The following is a 20713-nucleotide window of genomic DNA, read 5'->3' on the forward strand; positions in this document are numbered from 1 at the left end:
GATCAAATTGATGCAATACTTAAATTTTTATCATTTTAAGCTGAAATATCTATTCCTAAAAAAAATATTATAAATAACATAGTATTTTCGAGCGATTTGGTTTGTTCATTGTTCAATTTATCAGATGTATATTGGTTTTGATAAATTTGACTTCCGAAGATAAACAAAACCGCAAGTATAGTCTGCTCGAGTAAAGTGGAACTGTAGAGTGGGAACGATATATCGGAGGCGAATGAAATATTTTCTCTTCAATTCTGCATTTGAATATTCTTTATTATTATTCTTTTTTTGTGGTAATTGGATAATTAATTGAATAATATTTCAAATAGTAAAAAGTCTTTCGCTCGTAATAATTTCGGAACACAAAAAACTTAGTTCGAGTAAACCGTACGAACTTTTGGCGTCTGGGTTGGAGACGCCAAGTCGTCGGATGTAGTTCTGTGCAGTGTGAACCCCGGTTGATCCTCACCTATCGATTCTGTCGTAGTGACGGTGCACTGGATATCCTTTTTCTTTGAAAATCTCCGAAATACTTCATTTAGAAACGGAATATTTCAACAAGACGTAAAATACGAGTAAGTAAATCGTTCTGCGAGCAGTAACCGTTTTCGAAATCATTGGCGCGCAAGTGCTTGATTTTCCTGCGTTTCCAGGTCTATTGTTCAATTTGCGGGGCATAGCAAAAAAAAAGTGATTATTTTATCGCGCCGTTGTTCTGGCAATCGTGTTCGTGTGAAAATAACTGTAGGACCGTTGCGTCGAACTTTTCGTACCGTCCTCAGTTTATTTGCATCTCCGATTTATCTTGAAGTGTATCTATCCTTATTTGTATAATATTGGAGTGCAATTTTTTAGGCAAGAAAAAAATGACACCAGAAGGATACACACGAGTGTATGTCGGCGGCCTGAATGAGAGCATAAAAAAGGAGGACCTCCAGACAGAGTTTGAGAAATATGGCAAGCTGAACAAAGTTTGGGTTGCGTTCAACCCCCCAGGGTTTGCCTTTATCGAGTTTTTAAATATGAATGAAGCGGAACTCGCGTGTAGCAGTATGAATGGCACAGAAATTATGGGTGCCAAGTTGAGAGTCGAAATCTCACGAGGTAGAGGTCGCGGTGGAAGCAGGGGTGGTATGGGAGGATTCAGAGGAAATCGAGGTGCTGCTAATAGGGGCTATGGGTCTGCGGTCTCCACTGCACTCAGTTACAGAGGCAATAATGCATATGCAGATTACGGGAATTACTATGCAGGCAAGGGTGGTGGAAGTAGAGGTAGAGACTACTACGGCGAAGATTATATGACCAATCGTGCCAGTGGGTATGTCACGCGAGAAGGATATGCACAAGATGTCTATAATAGTGGAGAAACCAATGCTGATTATTATACCAACAAAGGCACTGGCACATCGAGGTATCGAAGTCGTTCTCCGGCTGCTCGTGGCAGGTATTAATGATACCAGTCCTTGTAAAATGATTTTACATTAAATGCTATACATACACGAGCTTAGTGAAGCTGTTTCACTTGGCAAACAAAGACCAAAACTACACAAAAGCAATCATTAATTTGCTTCTATTATTGGTAACAGGCATTGTATCTAAAAATCATCTGAATATATTTTTCAAAAACGCAAAGGTTTTAGTTTGGAGTAGGTAATTTATTCCATTGATATTGTTTGGCAAATAGATATTGCAAACAGACACAAAAATAAAAAATTACATTAAGGAATCTTCTTAATAAGTAATGTAATATAATATATATGTATATACATATACATATGTATAAATATATATGTATATATTTTTTTTTTATTTTTTTTATTTCTTACATTTACTTGAACCTATGATGATCAGTGTGCAAAATACAGACACAAATAAGAAAAATCATTTGTTGCATGACACTAAAGTCAGCAATTGAGCTGAACGAATTTATTGCATGTACAAATGTATTATGCAGTTATAAATAGTCTCTCAATCAATGAGAGTTTTCCGCCGAGTATAGGCGAAAGTAATGTGACATCCTGTTTTGCACTTCCATGTTCACAGTCATCGTCATCTTCGTGAATGCACATAAAAGATCTACACTGCATTGCCAATCTGAACCGCGGGCCAATCAGCTACCCGCCCTGATGACTACATTTCTATCCAATCTACGCAGCGACCTGTATATAGACAAGAACTACCATTGCAGAATTAAGTTGTGCAATACCATTTATATAGTATAATTTTAGTTCCACAGTTTGTAATCATTTTCAGAACATTACTCATTAATCATAGAGACGTGTTATTACGAACTTTATATACAATGAATGAAAGAAAGATGAAACAAATTATCAAAAAGGATTTGAATCAGCAAGCCATACGATCGTAGATTAAACTTATTTTATAGTGTTTTGAATTCTTTCTATTTGAAAAAGAATATTATATATTCTGTAATCTTTCATAAGTTTTTTATATGCATTTTTTTATACTTTTTTTGTGTTTCTCTTTTTTTTTCTTTTTTTTAAAGAAGAAAGTATGCAATAAGATTCTTCTATAACTTAGCCCTTTCTGTTTCTTCTTTTTTCTTTGGAATTTTGATATTCTTTAAGGCGGTTCTAATATAATGGTCGATACTTTTACATCATCTATCATAGATGTACTTAACGTTTAATAAGGTGAGGTAAAGCAAAGAGAATTTGCGCAATTTTAGCCAAATGCACACTACATGCTCGTATATAATACTTAATTGTGCAGCTTTGCCTTAAAGGATTTTTATACGTCAAAACAGGATTAAAGAGCTGCAAAATTAAATCGCTGCATATGATCTAAAGTATGGCCTTTAAATATATGTGCAGAGATAGTATTGCATTTGGAAATTTTGAGCATTTGTCACTGTGGATTCTCAAATGAAATCTAATTGAAATTATGGTAATAATGTTTGCCATTGCTGTAAATGATGTGGAATTGGAAATCTATTAAATGATTTGCTCTCACTACTGCCCGCCACCCTGCCTGCCTGCCTGCTTGTCTACTTTCTTAAAGTTTACACTACTTACTGGTTTCTTTCTTCGACGAATAGACAAAGATTCCGACGATCTTTTTTGTATAAGTGCAAAACATAATCGCCACAATGGTATCCAAAATTTATATCATTATGTCAAAAGCTGATAACAATTTTTGTATCTCACTATAAATAATTATTTGGAAATTTTCGGTATAGCATGGGATTGCTACGTAAGTATTACAATCTAAAATTAGTCGAATGATGAGTAAAGAAAACATCGTAAGTAAAAGGGATAGTAGTGTATTTTCAGTACTGCATTGTCAAATGTAACAAATGCAGGTCATTATAGTAATAAATGCATAAAATTAATTTTTTACAATAAAACGTAAATTACATAATATTACTTTATGGAAGTTAACAAATTAGACCGGCGTTCAGTATTTTGGAATAACGCTCTAATTAGTTGTTTCACTTGAAACGCTGTAAATTCCCGTGCTAGCGGGCCTTTACCGCCTCCCCATCTAATTTCAATTTCTTTCAAGGAAGCACCAAGCACTTTGATCAGTTCTAGAAACTTTTCCCATTTCCTTACGTATTGATGAATTTTTTGAGGGTCCTGAAACACGAAATAACTTCTATAAGAAATGTTATTAAAGAGAAATAATATTGTTCCAGTTTAATTTTACAGGATCAGCTGGTGGAATTTGTTTCGAGACCAAATTATTAATAATTACATTCTCATTGTAATTTTTAATAAAAACTTTGAGTGGAATTGCTCATTTTTCTTATAATTCATGAACTCACCGGAAATATTATTGGTGCACGTTTAACTATCATATTGAACAAAGTTCCCAAATCGGCCGCAACATCTGCAGGAATGTCTTCAACAGATACAACTCTAATTATAAGATCTTCAATCATAGAATTCGTGATGCATCCTAAAATGATATTCAATTAGAAACAAAGCATCGTAACATTTGTTCGATTTTCATTGAGGAACAAAGACTGACCTACAGCTCTACAATATATGTTTATAGGTAAAACGTCTAGCCAAACTGTTTTCAGTAACTCCAGTTGTCGAATGCACTGTCTGAGTGCACGTTCGGTGTTTGGTTGCAGCTCCGCAGTTTGACCTAACGCTGACAAACCTAGATAAAAACATTTTCATTAGACGTCATTATAGCAATCGATAATTGCCATATGATTTTCACTAACCGGATTCTTTGAGAATGTCAAAGATAATATTTCGTTGGTATTTCATATGTTCTAAGAAATACGCTGATCCGACATCCCTTAGTATTAGTATTTGATCAGCGAAAACTAGATTGTAATCTTTTAGAGATTCTGGTAGCTTGTCTCTATATTCATGTCCCAGTGTGAGAAGATTATGAGCGAGATACATACAATTATTATGGAATACAGCTGATTAAAAGATATGTAAGTGATCAATTAAAGTATTAAAAACTTGTTAGTATGCACGAAGTAATTAAGTTCTCACCAACTTGTTGAGGTATCGTTTCCAAGAACTTTCTGTGATGTTCCGGCACTAATCCTGAGTATATTTCGAAAACATTTCGGCACGTATAAAATAATCTGAGTGCACAGGAATCTAAACTGTTACATGCTTCGTCTAGGATACTTCTTGCAATATCAAGCGTCTCTTTTGCACTTTTACTGAATCAAATATTACTTATTAATTTAAATATCAACGAGTATATTGGCCATAGTTGACGCTAAATATTTTCATACCTTATCTGACATTTAGGAAGTTGAAACGTTTTATCATTTAATTTTGCATCTAATTTCATATCATTATAATCGTACGTCTCTCCAGAAAACTCCAGCGGTTCCTGTAAGATTAAATGTCTATTAATAATTTATACAATAATTAAAATAATTGATTTTCATTTTTAAAAAAGACTTGCCTGTGGTTCGTACGTGATACAATCGTGTAAATCTTTCTTCATAATGCTCCGTGCCTTTGCTAATAAATCTTGGCAAATTCTTTCGATGAAAAGTTTATCGATATTCTTTGTATATTCCGATAGAAACAGTTCTTCCGACGTTAAAAAGCCTGCAACAATATAAATTATTACATATTCGAAAACAGTCTGGTGGCAGACATTATTGTTGCAACCCTACCAATGTCCACCAAAAAGTTTTGAAAGTCAACTATTGTCTGGACAATAGGTGTAAAGTTTTTTAAATCAGCGCTGGACGTAGGAACAATTCGTGAGATGCAGTTAGTCGTTAGGGACGCGGACAATCTATCCAGCAAATGAGGCTTTATCTTATCCAGGAAAGTTTCCTCGTCGTGCGTGATCACATTAAAATGTTCATAAAGAAATTTGAACAACAACTTCAAATTGTACAGTACACTCTTGTAGCTTGGCGATTTTTTCTTGTCCAAGATCTCAATGGTGAATATTTTTGCATTAGAAACATAGACTGAACAATCATCATTGATAATGGGGTTGATTACATGGTCCATGAGGGTGGTCGCGAATTTATGCAGGTGGCTGGAGAGATTATCAATGCAATATAGTCCCTGAATCAATTCCTGCATATCGTCGAATTCATCTTTGACGCTTAACGTAATAATATTTGAGTCTTTGTCTTCGATGCCCGTCCAGCAGATCCGTTCGTCTAACAACGAGGATGTGTTTGGCAAAAAGGAAGTATACAGACTTAAATACTCCTCCTCGATTGCTGTAAATATGTCGAGATCGCGGAGATCGTTTTGGGAATTGTATAATATTGTCTGCATTTGACATAATGTTTTGGCCGCGTCGACATAACGTTTCTCCTCTTCATAATTCTTTATGGACTTCATGCATTTATGCAAAGTTAACAGCTGATTAGAAAGTTGTAGCATCATATTTGATTCCTTCAACGCCTGCGAGAGAGTCTTTAGTTCTTTTGTAGAACCTGAGAGCTCTATTTTCACCTTAAGTAAAGAGATATTAATATTAATTTATAATAATTCGCCCTCGAGAATTTTTATGTGTACATGCCCTTATACCTGATCATCTATCCTTTTTTGTAATTCGTTAAACTCTTCGAGAAGTGTTTCCCCTTTCAAAACTAAATGCTTATCCCTCGTAAGTTTCGATGTAAATTCAACATAATTTTCATCCATAAAATCCTGGACACTGTCCTTCAATTTCGTTACTTCTGTTTTTATTTCGTTTATCTTTTCATTCAAATTTATTGTTTCTAATTTACCTGTTCAACGAAACAATACGATAAAATTTGAACTACTCAAGTACGTAAATTACGTTGTATTAAATATGAAAATGTAAAAAAAATACAATATCTTTAAATATTTTCGCGGGAAATTTTGTATGTCCTGTAAAGTTGTATGCGTTATGCTACTCTATGTACGCACCTGCTGTGATTAACACATCAGTTAAAAACGATGTCATGTTGATTCCAATCTGTAATTTCGGGCTTGGATCGTAATTTGGATATATTTCTCTGTGGATATTCAAATAACGATATCTACGATAAACAATTATAAATATCAAATAACCTCCAAGTTCCTTTCCATTCTGCTCTATTGCACTATTTACTGTTTACGTTCACTGACAATTTTCGACGTCATAGAATGTTCTGTTACTGCAGTTGGAATAAAATGTATTTCAAACACGTTTAAATTTGATTTTTCTGCGTTTCAATGGAAATTGCATAGAAATAATTCAGGTTACATTTCTTTATCTACAATTACATGCTCAACATTTAATTGAAATATTAATAGCTTTAAGAATTAAATAAAAAGACAATATTGGATTGACAGATGTATAAACGCGCAAAGAAAACTTGGAGTGTTTCGCTTCTGCAAGTGTACTCTTTGTCTATGCCCAGTAGTGTCCATCTAGCGGTGTACAGGACAGGTTTTAGGAGCTTGAGATTTAGTGTCGCGGCATCTCGATGGAGGGCGTTCGCGTCCCTTTTAACAAAACATTCTATCGAGTGGCCATACCCTGTCACAAAACGTGGTGGTAGCAGTGGTAGAAGATGGCAAGAAACGAACGAATCGCGTGCTAATGCGAACGAAACTAATCGAGTATCATTCGCGACGGCCGTGCAATTCTCGGTATTGTCGACGTCCTCGAGATCTCGGTGACGATATACTGTTTCGCACGACGATGATGTGAGAAGCCGAGGCGAACCTCGAAGGGGGGTAAGAGTTCGGCGAACGGAACGGCCGAAAACTCTTGCAGCCGATGTCAAACATGCGGCGACCAATTTCGCGGAAAAGTCTACCGAATCGACGGCGTGTTTCGGTTGAGATTTATCAGTGAAACCAGTGCCAATGAGCGTGAATATATGGCGGCGCGAGTACTTTTACTGAGCATCTTGTTTACAGAAGTGCTAAAGCCCGCTTGTGTCGCAGGTGCGTCTCCCTCCTCTTCTCCTATCTAATCTGTTTATGTTCACCAAACCAAACTGATACATGCTGGACCACGCGCTAACGTTTCTCTCCTAACTTTTCTCTATTACATACTTTCACCAATGATTCATTTCAAAATTCATCTCTTACCGGATACACGTACCATTAAACGCGCACGGTGTGTCTGTATTGAATGATTTTCAATGATTGTTCGTGCAACCATCGGCCGATGCGCTTTTACAGTTTTATGTGTATTTCAAGTAGAAGTCCTTAGTTCATGCGCATTTCAATACGTGTGCGATGGTAAACTAATCTAGATTCCAATTTTTATAATTTTTAACACCATTCGCCGTGTATTTCTGTTTACCGATGTCCGTGCATTCCTATTACACGTGTATTTAAATATACGTTTGCATTTGCAAAGAAAGAAAACGTCGCATATCACCCTAGTAACTTTCTAATCTATGTGCACACATATTGAGAACACAGATGTTTAATTGCCTAATACATATACAAAATCGTGGCCTTTAATTTCAGGTGTCAAAGAAATTGGAGTCGGTTTACACAACATAAATATTTCAAAACCAGAAAACTTCAATACTAGTCCAACCAAAGGTTCTGGTGTAACATTAGAAATTCAACCCAGTGGTCATGTGATATTAGGGAAAAAAGGAATTATACTTAGTTGTATAGCTGGTTCAAATCAGAATGTATCTTGGTTACACAATGGGGTATCAGCACCACCATGTGGTATTGCACGTTGTACTCTTCTACGAAATGGCTCTCTTCACTTACACAAGGTATGTTATTTCAAGTAATAATTAATCAATATCTTTACATAAAAGATTTAATTTTTCATTGTTATACTTGATACTATTCTTATTACAGATGGTGCAGAAATTTAAAGAAAAGAACAATACCACAGTTAATTTTAGGGATTATATCAAAGATGAGTACCGTTGTGTAGCACATACTAATCTAGGACTTTTACGATCGTCTCCTACATTTATACAAATAGCTGGTATGTTCCTTTTTTTAATTAATTTATTATTAGACTGTTTTACAACACATTTCATAATTATAATCATATCTCTACTTTCTAGAACTTGCCCATATATTTAAAGAATCACCTGAAAATGTAACTGTATACGAAGGTGAAGTAGCAAGACTGTCTTGCTTAATAGATAGTGTTCCTTTTCCTCCTAATATCACATGGCAGCATAATGGAGAAAAATTGTTGCCCAATCATAATAATTCAAAGTAAGAAAAACTTATGACTGACCAACAGTATGTTTTATATTTTTTTGTTACATATTGATGTACTTGATTTTTAGTAGTAGGTATTTTATGGTACCACCAGGTGTTCTGTACATAAAAGCAACGAAGTTATCAGATGCTGGTTCATATAGGTATGTGCATATTTAGATGTATAAATTGTAGATTAAGTTGCAAATTACAATCGGGAATAATAAAGCGAAGCATACACTTATATTTCTAGATGCGTAGTAAATAATGAATTCCTAAAGAAAACCAAAAAAAGTAAAGAGGCAAAATTAACCGTTATCGCTCAGCTAGAGGGTAATGGATCGCATACGCCACCATCCTTGTTTCCGCAGGTTTCGTATAATCATTGGTTGCTAAATGGGACAAGTGTTAGTTTAGCATGTGCTGCATCTGGATATCCATCTCCACTTATGACGTGGACATTTATTCCTCGCTATACTGGTAACTTATTTACACTCACGTGACATTCAAATACTTTTACGAATTAAAATCTGTCTCACAACAATTTTTTCAGATACCCAAAATGTTGCGCAACCTCGCATTTTGCTTAATTCTAGTATTGGAATTAGTATATTGTCATTGGTAAACGTGAGTGTGTCCGATGCAGGCATTTATCTATGTTCTACAAAAACCATTGTTACAAACAATTTGGAGATTCAGGTGCGTCGTAGAAGCTTGCTGCAATAGTTATTAATTTTTGTAACTATAGTAACGTTATACAAAAACTTCTTTTAGAATATTACTGTGGACGTTCTGGTACCACCAACGTTTTTAAAAACTCCTAAAAGCCAAGTATGTCCGAATGGAAGAACCGCACGATTTGAATGTCAAGCACAGGGATTGCCTATGCCTAAAATATATTGGTTAAAAGACTCGCTAAATATTACAATGAACGGTAATTACTATCTCAGCAAAACGGTCCATAAGTATAGAATTTTTTAAACGAAGCTATGCTCTAATACATAAACCGTTTACAGGACGTAGGACTACATATGTAAAAGAACATAATAAAACGGAGTTAGCAATATCAGCAACGGTTCCTTCAGATTCCGGTATTTATCAATGTGTTGCTGTGAACTCAGCTGGCGAAATTTGGGCCGCAGGTCGGCTTCAAGTAAACACGTCTCGTAATAGTCCTGCTGCACCTACCTCTCTGAAATGTAAAGCTGTATCACCAGTTAAAATTTTTATTTCCTGGGCTCCACCAAAGTCTCTACCATACACCAGTATTACAGCTTATACCGTCCATTACAGTCCCGTAGGTGAGTGAATTCACAAAGAATTAATCAACTGAATAAGAATATTCATCACAATCAGATATTGTATAATGAATTCCCATATATTGTATTTAATACAGAAGGAGGAAAGGAAGAAGTTTCACCACCAGAACCTGGTAATTCTACGGAGGTGGAAGTGACGAAGCTTCTCGAACCGTTTACTAATTACTCTTTCTACATACGAGTGTGGAACAATAATGGTCCTAGTGACCAATCAGCCACCATTTTGTGTTCTACAGCTCCAAGTGGTAAGTTAATTCTCTTCGTTCTAAAATTTCTTCAGATGAAAAGAATATTAAAAATGTTGTCTTTTTACACAGTTCCTATAAGTGTACCAAAAGTAAAAGTGAATATAATTAGTAGTACAAAATTAAATGTATCGTGGGAACCACTCGCTAAAAAGGAGGCTCGTGGTATCATCGAACAATACAAATTACAGTGCAGGAGACATGAACATCCATCATCTCGTGTTCTTTCTTTACCTGCTAGCGTTGAATCTTATGTACTTTCTGGTATATATTTTACTGTTTTAATTGTTCATTAATACAGGCTGAATAATGCATGATGAACTGATTTCAATTATTCATATTGGATAGATTTAATACCCGGTGCACAATATGATCTACGAGTACAAGCAAAAACAACTGTAGGGTGGCCTAATATGAGCGAGTCGCAGTTAGAGTGGTCAACTGTGACTATGCCATTTGCAGAATCAATTGTTATCAAAAACGTCGTGGATATGCAAGTATGGCTTGTAAATTCTTCGATTGTAAAGGTTTGTACAGAGTCTTCAAATTAGGCATTGTAGTTTGATATTCAATGTACCGTTCGTATTTACGTAAAATTTTGGTTTTTTAGGTGGAATGGAAAATTAATATTAAAGAAAATAATAAAATTAAATCAGAATTTGATCGTTGGCAAATCTATTGTGAAAATCAAAAAGGACAGAAAATCGCAAATATTTTTTTACCACAAAATATTACTGAACATGTATTTACTAATCTTGGTAAGCACCAGTTTTGGTAAAATTTTGCTCTGCATTTTTTTCGAGAATTTTAATTATTTATTTTTTTGTTTAGATGTAAATGTTTCATATACAGTGGGTTTGTGTATGATAAGTTCGGACGAAGCAACCAGCTGTCTGACAAAAAAGATAGAAACTGTTCCACCAGATGCAAGTAAGTTGTACATGTTATGAAAAGTAGTAGAGCTGTTATGGACGCAATTAATTTATTAATTTTTAATTCAGATAATATTCCAATGGCCTTGGAAGCTATTCCTGTTTCATCAACTTCCATAAATGTAACATGGTCATTGAGTGGCGCGCATCAAGCGGATTCTTTCGAACTATGCTACCAGGCAATTCATACTGCAAATTTCGATGGTCCCAAATGTATCATATTGTACGTAGAATAATAAGTACTTCATGCCGCTTTAATTTATATTGGCACTTTTTAATTGTTTAATAACTATTATACTTCTAGAAACCTTACGAAAGCGACCATCGATAAACTTAAACCATTTACGCTATATCAATTTAAAGTAAGAGCTATTCGAAACAACCCTAACCAAAGCAGTTTGTATAGCGAAGCTATCGAATGTTATACAAACGAAGACAGTAAGTTAGGACGTTTAGATTTAATTTTGTAAGTCGGTAGTATATTGATAACTCGATACTTTTAGTTCCTGGGAAAGTGGAGGAGGTGCAGTGGTTTTTGGTGAACAATACAAAAGTTCGAATCGCGTGGAAAGAAACTAGCAATACGAATGGCATAATACAAAATTATTTTGTTATGTATACCACGGATTTAATGGATTCGAAGTCTACGTGGAAAAACATGACGGTACCTGGTAATAAAACATCGGCGATCTTACTAGAGTTGACTCCGGGAAAACGATACTTCGTTATGGTCCGGGCTTCCACGAAAGCCGGTTATGGTAAACCTTCCGTGCCTATCGATATTATCACTAGTGGCGGTCCATCAAAAGTACCTAATCCACCGGATGAGCAAAAGCCGCCGCAAAACATAAAACCAGATCAAAGTCTTGGTGAGCGATAGATTCTAGAAAGCAATCTTATTTGACGTTACTCAACATTGACAATAATTATATGATATAACTCGTGTTTAGGAGTGATTCTTGGGGCAAGTATAAGCATCGGATTTATTACGATCTGCTTGTGTAGCATGTACTGCCGAAGGAAGTGGGAAAACGCTCGTATTTTGAGAGACAACACACAAGCAATGAAAGGACGTTCATTGGTGCGAAATGGTAATAGATGTTGCGTAGACGAGTCCTCTACGTCGGTGAGCCAGCAAATGAATACTAGGGTAACACCCAATGAAATCGAACTTGCTGTTCTTTGCCCATCGTCTCCAGTTGCAACAAACCCACATTTGGATACAAAGGTATGTGCAAATAAATGCCATTTCTCTGCCCAAGGATAAATAACTCATTCAATTGTTGCTACAGGGTGGTGGGAAGTCTAATGGGATTGTGGAATCCTGCGCCAAGGAACCTCTGCTAACGTCATGGGATGTGAATGGCGACCCTAAGGATATTGAAGTAACTAAAAGTTCACAGGTGCGGATAGTAATAACAAGAAAGTATCAGCAAGAGAACAGTTTTATTAAATACAGTCGTATTTGTATGTTTGCAGTACAAAACAAAGGACAGCGCTGTCTTCGTGAAACAGACGTCAGAGCACGAGTTGGAGCCAGATTTAGAGGGCACACAGCTCACGATGGTCAATTGTACTTTAGGCAGTAGCAGTAGCAGTTTAAACAACAACTCGGGATGCCCGGACGGAGATACATCCTTGTCGAAGGCTATGTGTATATCTGTTCCAGCGCTTGGACCAAACGGATGAAAGTTGTGGTCGATACGATTCAGTATTCACATTTTCTTCCTCTGTTACTGTGCAACAGGTAGGATACAAAAAATTTTTCCCGTGGCTCGAATTAACGTGTACATAAGGTGTATACGAACACATATGTGTACGCGTGGGCAAAAAAGTAACAAGAATGAAATTCTCGAGGAAGTAGGAAGCAATGCAAGTTACTACACTTTACGAATTGAGTATGATACAGTTTGTAAATGAAAATACTGAAACATTCTGGTAAGTAATGTAAATAATAGCGTCGTACAAATAAGTGCGCGTCGAACTTGAACACAGACTATTGTAAATAACATTTTCAAGCAAGTTACATCTATTGAGAACACTGAGAAGTATTCCTGTATTAACGATTCGATAAGAAATCTAATAACGATTCTTAGATTTTGTGTTCTGTTGAACAATACTGTGCTACAGATAAATCATGCGAATGATACTTAATATTCATTAACTAACTTGCTCATACACGCGAGTAGATAGATACCCATGAAAGGGTAGACTGTGAAATTAAGAATGAGATAATGGGACGGGAAGAGGGCTCTTGATGCTTCTGTAAATAGATTTAACTATTAATCTGTGAATATGTTTATAAGATAGGAGTATTATGTTTCTGAATGATAGCGAAGGATAGGTAAATAATGCATTCCTTTTATGCTAGGAAGGACAAAATTATTGATAATATTCAGGTACAGATATGGCCTAAATTAATTCATGATATGTATTGCTTTCCAGAAAAGCAATAGTATTGATCATTCCACACTTTTAAGTTTTCTATTAGCCACATGGAAATTGACATGAAAATGTTTTTTAGTTAAGTGATTAAAAAGAGAGAAAAATAATCAGATCTTAATCTATTTGAAATACAGTTGGAATTTAGATTTGCTTTTTAATGCCAGTGCTACCAAGACGAGTGTATAGCATCTACTAAACTTTGGCGAATATTTATTCTATCAAAAAGTCGAATGTTATCGAACACTTTTTGTTTATAAAAGGAGACACTTGAGATGTTTGTATTAATTCAACAAAGTCTTGTTTATATTATACGTCTAATCACTGTATTATAGACTACTGCAGCATTTAGAAGGAGCAGGAAAAAATAAGATTAGAGTTTTTAAAAGAAGAAATTCTAAATTTTTTAGCACCATGTACAAAACTTCGACGTAAAGATCATATAGTTTTAAAGGATATATTGAAATGCGTACATAGTAATTGGATACTATCAGCACAGTTTATATTCTAAATATTTTTTCCTGTTCACGTCGTCAGTTTACGTATGACAAAGACAAATCTTACGTTGTACAAGACATTTAAAGTTAACTACATCATACAAAGGGAAGAACGAAACAAAACTACAAAACATATTCCAGACTGGTGCATGTTACCATGACAGAGATGAAACCCAACACAGTACCTGATAGAAATAAGCTATATCTTTTAGAGTGAGACGTAGATATGTCATGTTATTATTGTACCTCCATTAATTGTTATTTATTACATTTTACACGTTCAGTAGTACCCAAAATGATCACAATACACTGAATCATGCAATAACGTAGTCACTACAAGCACAGTATAAAATCATGTAAAGATAGTGTTCCATTTCAAGATAGACCTTTTTATTAGATGTTTAGAAATAATTGAACATAGGTGATCTGAACCTTGTTCAACATTTTAGAAGCAGTTTTTGAAATGGTGTATCCTGAAATAGATCATATAGAATTAAATCAATCTGCACATGCTAGAGATTTTTACCATATTATATTTATTGTACAGATTTCTACATCTTTATACGAAATAATTTGTTAAATATTATAATTTGATATCAGTTCTACAAAAGAAAAAGAAAATAATTCTGCCTTACGTTAAAGACATGTTACTATTAATACAGATTTTTTATATAGAACACACTCTGCAGCTATACATTTTTAGGTATAAATTATGATTTACTTATGTTTTATTCGAACTCAATATTAATAGACTGTAACAAGACTTCAAGAGTGAAATAGTTACAAGATCTGATTGATTTAGAAAAGAGAGAGAGAAAGAAAATGAAAAGAAAAAAAACACAAGATAATTTTACTTGCACATCGTGTAATAACATTTGTTAGATATTAAATGATCACATTTTTTTTATCAGAATCTCATTTCATACAACGCAGTAGCTATTTATTCTTTACATTAAAACACAACAAATCTGATTTGTTGCAAGCATACATTTCACAGATAGAATTTGCTTGTTCTGTGATTTTTTTATTTAAACAATTTGTTTTCCATTTGTTATCATATTTAACATGAACCTGTTACATTTTACGTTACTGACATATAGTGGTATACTTTTATATTTGTTGAAAGTATTTGTTACTCTTCTTAAAGTTGAATGGGGGACACGAGAATTGATAATATAATCGGTAAGCAACTAATTAACTTCGATCGCTTATAAAATTTGTTTCTCCTTTGCATTGAACTCTCTTCAAATATTTCGATATATCTTTCGCACTGTATGTATATGTTAATTATTAAGCTTGTACAATTTTATAATATTGACGGAATTTTAATAATTCTAAGGAGAAAGGTATTATTGTTTTTATGGATAAAGGAAAAGAAAAGAAAATGATAGTTCAAAAGCGTTGATAGATGATGGAGAAAAAGATAATTAATATAGCGACGAATGCTTGCGGCGAATATTATGCTCTATCTCATTAAAAAAAAATTACGTGCTTTTTTTACTGTATACGAATTTTAACGATTGATTTTATAGATTTTGTAAGGGAAGTGAATGAATATAGATTTATAAACACTTTTGATCATTTTATTCTTAGTAACATAATGATGTACTAGGTATATATTTAAGTGCAGCAACATTTCAACTGCCATTAATACTTTTTTACCGGAAATTTTTTCATTCGTTTTGTACTTTGCATAAAAATCTTCCATTTTGATAAACCGTTTATCGAATTTATAAGAAATCAATGATTGTTTACATCAATGAAACAGTTCGTAGTACTATACGTTTTTCAACTAACTGTGTGGATGTGATAAGTTGTAGACTTCGTAGAAAAAAACGACGAAAAATGAAAAAGCAGAAAATAGAGTCGCCGTGCTAAGTGTTCAATTAACTTCTAAACGAACGAATTAATAATTGCAGTATTGAAGTACAAAGCAATAAACATCTTATCTGTAAACTGCAGAAAGCAGGAACAAGTATTGTAAATGTCATGTTTAGAGTATAACGATTTGTATAAAAGAGAAATACTTGGAATTGAGGCTATTTCAACAATAGATTTTTTTTCTTCTTTTTTATAGAAAATATTCATTTGTCATGTGAGGTCTTTATGGAAACGAAATAAAGTATTTTATTAGTCGGTTCTCATGACGCATATCTACTTCTACATTCTATCACACTAAGCAATATTTCAATTAAGCGCGTTAGAAGAAGTACCGTCTAGCATCTTTCATTTGTGCATACAAATTTTTTAATATTTTCATAAAAAATTATTTCGTTGCTTTACCAGATAGTGAAGGGAGAGTGTAGTCATTATTTCATTTCATTTGCAATAGCGTTTCAAGACGAAACGACCCAATAGTATTGGCCATACATGGACATAAAGTATTAATTATAGATCGTGCGGCGACTCTAGTCAAGTAAATATACCTCCATAATTGCCACCACGCTTGTACGGGGTGGGACCTTATATTACTTAATTTTAACTTAACCTCAGTACCTATTACACAACACTATAATTTAGATTTACACGATTTACCTCAGAAAATATATTTGTCGCGTGACAGTGGATAGATATAGCCAAGACATTATTTTATTTTATACGACGAGATATATATGAAAAAGAAAAGAAAACGAAGAAACACGGTAAAATTGATGTTTGTATTACTACCGTTAATTGTAGTAGTAATTAATATGTATTAACGTAACTTTATTAATTTATTATTCGCGAATCCTTACCATTTTTTTCTCTACCTGTTTTTTTTTACCGACACCTACATAATTAGCGTACTGCGACGATTATACTGTTTTTTAGGGTGCAGCTACTTTGTAAATATTTTTACTCTACGATTGTATATATATTATCCGCAGAAAATATTAAAAGTATATATTTTAATATATTATGTATAATGAACTACATGAAATTATAATCTTATTGTTTAAAGTATTCGAATTAAAACGATACACGAAATATTTAATGATATTGTTGACCCTTCTGAGCGCAGTATCTTGTTGTAACCAATGATTGAATAAAATTAAGATAGTGTATCGATGTTATTTGTCTTGCAGAGAGAAAAGACAAGAGATAATATCCTATTCCTAATAAATACAACTCTCGGAATTAGATGAGAGATACAATGAAAACGCATGATGATTAAATTGCATAAATGAATAACTTTATTATCAAATGATTAATAACAATTGTTTTAAAGGAGTAATACTATTAATCTTAATTGGCAGTTAGTGCCGTTAGCCTATGCATTTATTTTGTTATACAATCTGATGCAAAATTAGGTTTACCTTTTCGTGTAATAAACCTACTCAATTTTCGTATGTTTGGCGTTTTAGAAATATTTTTCTAGCTTAAGTAATATTATTTGTACTTGATTTAATACATTATATAATTCGAATGTATCTAATATTTCTAAACTTACAAAACCGTTATTTGCTTGGAATAAAAAGATTTCTGAAGTCTCGAGTCACAGCTCAATGGAAGATCTATATTGGAATGCAGTGGATGTAAAAACAAAAAAATTCCCTCCTAACTCTCTACATGAATCTCATTAGTTTCTCCCACTTTTTTTTCAACGATTATAATTATTTTGCCAGTCTTGGAGAAATGCAATATAAAAAGCATATTTTATGATGTACATAATTCTCTAAAATATTCGTTCAAACAACTTCTACATGCTATAATACATTAAGTTTAGGCATGTAAATATCTCTAGTATCTTGTCCGCTCTTCAGCATTTTTTAAACCTCACGTTACTCTTTATACTCGTGTCAAAACTTGACTAGCAACCTTAACGTGCAAAAATTTCATAGCTCAAACTATGATAAAATTAAGTACATTAATTCCTAGTTTATCACATTTGCAGATAGGCTTATTATATGAAATCTTCGTATTCCATCTTGTATACTCTATATAAACTTGACTAACAGTATTCGTTAGCGGGTAAAATATGAGTAAAATGTATAACATACAATAAAGTACGTAACTTGCATAGATTACTAGGCACAAGGTGAAACGCTCCAAAAAGTTCTTTATACAAGTCATTGTAAGCTGTTTCAATAATTGATCTTGGCAGTCTGCATTGCTACACTTCATAAGATCAATGAATGTGGAAATATCTTCATGTTCACGTAATCTTCAAGAACCTAGAGAAAAATAAATTGATGTAACAAAATCTTTGGAAATTACTAACTGTTCATAATCATACTAAATTCTGAAAACAATTGTATACTTCTTTCAAAGCATTCTTTGTGAGTTTGGGATACATATAAACGAATCCAGTATCTAACAGCTTCCCTGGCTGTAGATACAAATGTTTGTTGTAAAGAAGTTCTTGATCTATATACGGGGATAATGGGCTATTTTCCACGCCATCCTTGTTGCAAGCTTCTGCCCAAGGTCCCATATGCTTGTCATTCACTTCCTCCACTACAGAGCTCATATCAGTCTAGAATGCATAACAGAAGCAGCGATTGTAAATTGTGTTAATAACAAGCTACCTTCAAAACATTACAGTTTCATTCGTACTTTGGCCAATGTAGACAATGTAGTACCCCAATAATCGTGATTGATGTTAAACAACTCGGAAACAATAGCACTGATGGATCCCTGAGTAGAATCACCTTCATCAACAACATTGTATGTTTGACCCACTGTATCTGGTCTGTTTGCTATATGCCAGATAGCTCTAGCTACATCTCTTACATGAACTGTGTTCATATGAAGATCTGGTCCCCAAAGTAATTTCATCATCTCTCCCAAATGTTTGTAAACTGCTCCCACTACCAAACGTGGTGCTAGAAGGAGATATGTACCATAAGCTTAAAATATCATAATCTCAATAAAAAAATTTAAATCTTTTGTTACCTAAACCAGTTTTATCTCCACAACCATATACAATAGCTGGTCTAAGTACTGTATATTTTAAATTTGGTATATTCTTTAAGTCATTTTCTACTTGCAACTTATATTTTGCGACATATGTCCAAGGATCTCCAATTTCATCTTCCTTATGAGGATTCTAAAAAGTAACATTTTCGTAGATTTTTGTTTTTTCCATAATCAGACTCAAACTGAAAAATTACATACTTTTTCGGAAGCATTAAAATTGCCAGAAGATATCTCTATGTATCGATCAACTTGCAGTTTGGCTGCTTGCTGTGCACAGTTCATGCTAAGTTTATAGATCCCCTCTTTGTACACGGGATCCGTCTGGCCGCTCTTTGTCTCCCCAGCGCAATTAATCACATAATCAAACCGATTGTCGGATGCGAATGCATTTTGACAAGATACTGTAAACAATTCAAAAATACATGACAAGTACACGTTCAGGCAACGACACTGGGATCTTACGGAATTAAATAAGAATACCGTGGATCTTTCTATTCAAGAGAAACTATTCCGCTTGACAATTCGGGGACATCTTTCATTCTCTGTTACCTGCGTTAATTAAGTTGGCGCTCTTGAACTCGAGCGAAGGATGCTCGAATATTTGCTGGTGTTTAGCATTGAGCCAAGCAGTCTGCGGCGGCACTTTGTCCACGACACGGACGAACGAAGCGAGATCATTATCCAGCAGATACTCGACAAGATTACGCCCTATGAAACCGCATCCTGTTCCAACGATAATAATACTTTTCTTCACATTTCTGTTTATCGCTTCCGTCCTGCTATCGTGCAACGAATGAAATTATACTCACCTCCTAAAACTACGACTCTCGGCTTTCTAACAGATTCAGACGTTGCCATGACTGCTTGTCATTTAAAGAAACCTCTATCGAAGAGAAACAGAATCTCAGCCGATGTGACACTTCCCCGCAAATGAAACGGACCGGCCGCAACAATGTTATCTGAATACCACCACTTTCCCTCGACTAACCTCAAAACCTGGACGCGAAGAGGAACGTGTTACCACGGCTTTTTCCTTTCGGCAGAGTCATCGACGTCGTGGTCACTTTTTGGCTGTCTATGGTTAAAGAAAGATAGCCTCTCGCGGCACCGTTCCCTATTCACCCACCACACCACTCTCTCGGATGCAATTCAAATGCAGCACGAATCTCGCGATGACCACTAACCAACAAATTCCAAAGAATCACCGCTGAACGGTAAATGGAATCACGATCACATTGATCGATTTGTTCAGTTCATGTAGTGTTTTTCACTCGCGCACATCTCGTGGCATAGTGTAAGGTGTAGTCTTTACACTGTGCATAATCCATTCGTACATGTATTAACGTATGTGTTATTGTGTAATAGGGTCTTCCGTCCATGTGTCCGCATCGGTAATATGTGTGGTTCAAATGCTTACGGCTGTCTTCACAAGAGGGCGAATTAAAATTTATAGACGGACGACATCTTTTGCGAATTCTTGATTCGCCAACGATTACAATGTATAAGAAATAACTCAAAGATGCGAATAAGACGACGTATGTTGCAGAGTATGCTAATATAATTTTACTGTTGAAACCAACAGTAATTTCTAGAACTAGAACTTTTCGATTAAGTAATTCGATTCAAATGAACCGCCATAGTTCTATCACTTACGCGCGCTGTACCCGAAAGTGGTCAAATTACGAAGCAAGATAGAGTCGATAAGACGAATGTTCAGAGTTCAGACTTGAGATCTATCGGACACACCAAAAACGAAAT

At 34.6% G+C, this 20713-nt stretch overlaps 4 protein-coding genes across 6 annotated transcripts; 2 read left to right on the forward strand and 2 right to left on the reverse strand.

Moving 5' to 3' along the window:
- Positions 1-417: 417 nt before the first annotated feature.
- On the forward strand, positions 418-2978 carry Rsf1 (Repressor splicing factor 1). The gene is made up of 3 exons (XM_078181291.1): positions 418-575; positions 856-1444; positions 2044-2978. Exons 2-3 carry the CDS (start codon positions 867-869, stop codon positions 2069-2071), a joined length of 606 nt encoding a protein of 201 aa, XP_078037417.1. The 5' UTR covers positions 418-575; positions 856-866; the 3' UTR covers positions 2072-2978.
- A 289-nt stretch (positions 2979-3267) lies between these two features.
- Zw10 (Zeste-white 10 kinetochore protein) lies at positions 3268-6601 on the reverse strand. The gene is made up of 10 exons (XM_078181288.1): positions 6372-6601; positions 6006-6208; positions 5126-5930; positions 4909-5057; positions 4733-4833; positions 4482-4657; positions 4199-4405; positions 3994-4131; positions 3788-3921; positions 3268-3599 (listed from the first exon to the last, which is right to left on the reverse strand). The coding sequence occupies exons 1-10, from the start codon at positions 6406-6408 to the stop codon at positions 3384-3386; spliced, it is 2166 nt and encodes a 721-aa protein (XP_078037414.1). The 5' UTR covers positions 6409-6601; the 3' UTR covers positions 3268-3383.
- A 338-nt stretch (positions 6602-6939) lies between these two features.
- Positions 6940-18225, forward strand: LOC144470300 (protogenin B). Of its 3 annotated transcripts, none has more exons than XM_078181284.1 (20): positions 6940-7379; positions 7914-8176; positions 8265-8397; positions 8480-8636; positions 8714-8785; positions 8875-9101; positions 9175-9320; positions 9396-9555; positions 9638-9922; positions 10018-10185; positions 10258-10449; positions 10534-10712; positions 10796-10943; positions 11017-11115; positions 11187-11340; positions 11422-11555; positions 11621-11986; positions 12068-12345; positions 12410-12520; positions 12597-18225. In XM_078181284.1, exons 1-20 carry the CDS (start codon positions 7313-7315, stop codon positions 12804-12806), a joined length of 3549 nt encoding a protein of 1182 aa, XP_078037410.1. In that variant the 5' UTR covers positions 6940-7312; the 3' UTR covers positions 12807-18225. The 3 variants fall into 3 exon arrangements, with proteins under 3 accessions (XP_078037410.1, XP_078037411.1, XP_078037409.1); XM_078181285.1 differs by having other exon boundaries at positions 8717-8785; XM_078181283.1 differs by having other exon boundaries at positions 6941-7379; positions 8711-8785.
- LOC144470304 (uncharacterized) lies at positions 18071-20291 on the reverse strand. Its single transcript, XM_078181290.1, has 8 exons — positions 19944-20291; positions 19765-19838; positions 19505-19678; positions 19154-19356; positions 18932-19085; positions 18593-18861; positions 18297-18512; positions 18071-18210 (listed from the first exon to the last, which is right to left on the reverse strand). Exons 2-8 carry the CDS (start codon positions 19811-19813, stop codon positions 18157-18159), a joined length of 1119 nt encoding a protein of 372 aa, XP_078037416.1. The 5' UTR covers positions 19814-19838; positions 19944-20291; the 3' UTR covers positions 18071-18156.
- Positions 20292-20713: the final 422 nt, after the last annotated feature.

Source organism: Augochlora pura, chromosome 5 (assembly GCF_028453695.1).
Source record: "Augochlora pura isolate Apur16 chromosome 5, APUR_v2.2.1, whole genome shotgun sequence".
NCBI classification, from domain to species: Eukaryota; Metazoa; Arthropoda; class Insecta; order Hymenoptera; family Halictidae; genus Augochlora; species Augochlora pura.

Bases quoted from the DNA above. Each gene is read 5' to 3' on its own strand.
- Rsf1 (XM_078181291.1), top strand. From the start codon at position 867: ATGACACCAGAAGGATACACACGAGTGTATGTCGGCGGCCTGAATGAG. The intron at 1,445-2,043 runs GTATTAATGATA...CCATGTTCACAG, and splicing joins TCTCCGGCTGCTCGTGGCAG to TCATCGTCATCTTCGTGAAT.
- Zw10 (XM_078181288.1), bottom strand. From the start codon at position 6,408: ATGACATCGTTTTTAACTGATGTGTTAATCACAGCAG. The intron at 4,834-4,908 runs GCAAGTCTTTTT...TTAATCTTACAG, and splicing joins GTATCACGTACGAACCACAG to GAACCGCTGGAGTTTTCTGG. The intron at 4,658-4,732 runs GTATGAAAATAT...TATTTGATTCAG, and splicing joins CTTCCTAAATGTCAGATAAG to TAAAAGTGCAAAAGAGACGC.
- LOC144470300 (XM_078181283.1), top strand. From the start codon at position 7,313: ATGGCGGCGCGAGTACTTTTACTGAGCATCTTGTTTACAGAAGTGCTA. The intron at 7,380-7,913 runs GTGCGTCTCCCT...CTTTAATTTCAG, and splicing joins AAAGCCCGCTTGTGTCGCAG to GTGTCAAAGAAATTGGAGTC. The intron at 9,102-9,174 runs GTAACTTATTTA...CAATTTTTTCAG, and splicing joins ATTTATTCCTCGCTATACTG to ATACCCAAAATGTTGCGCAA.
- LOC144470304 (XM_078181290.1), bottom strand. From the start codon at position 19,813: ATGGCAACGTCTGAATCTGTTAGAAAGCCGAGAGTCGTAGTTTTAGGA. The intron at 19,086-19,153 runs GTATGTAATTTT...GTTACTTTTTAG, and splicing joins ATTTTAATGCTTCCGAAAAA to AATCCTCATAAGGAAGATGA. The intron at 18,211-18,296 runs GTATACAATTGT...ATTTTTCTCTAG, and splicing joins CAAAGAATGCTTTGAAAGAA to GTTCTTGAAGATTACGTGAA.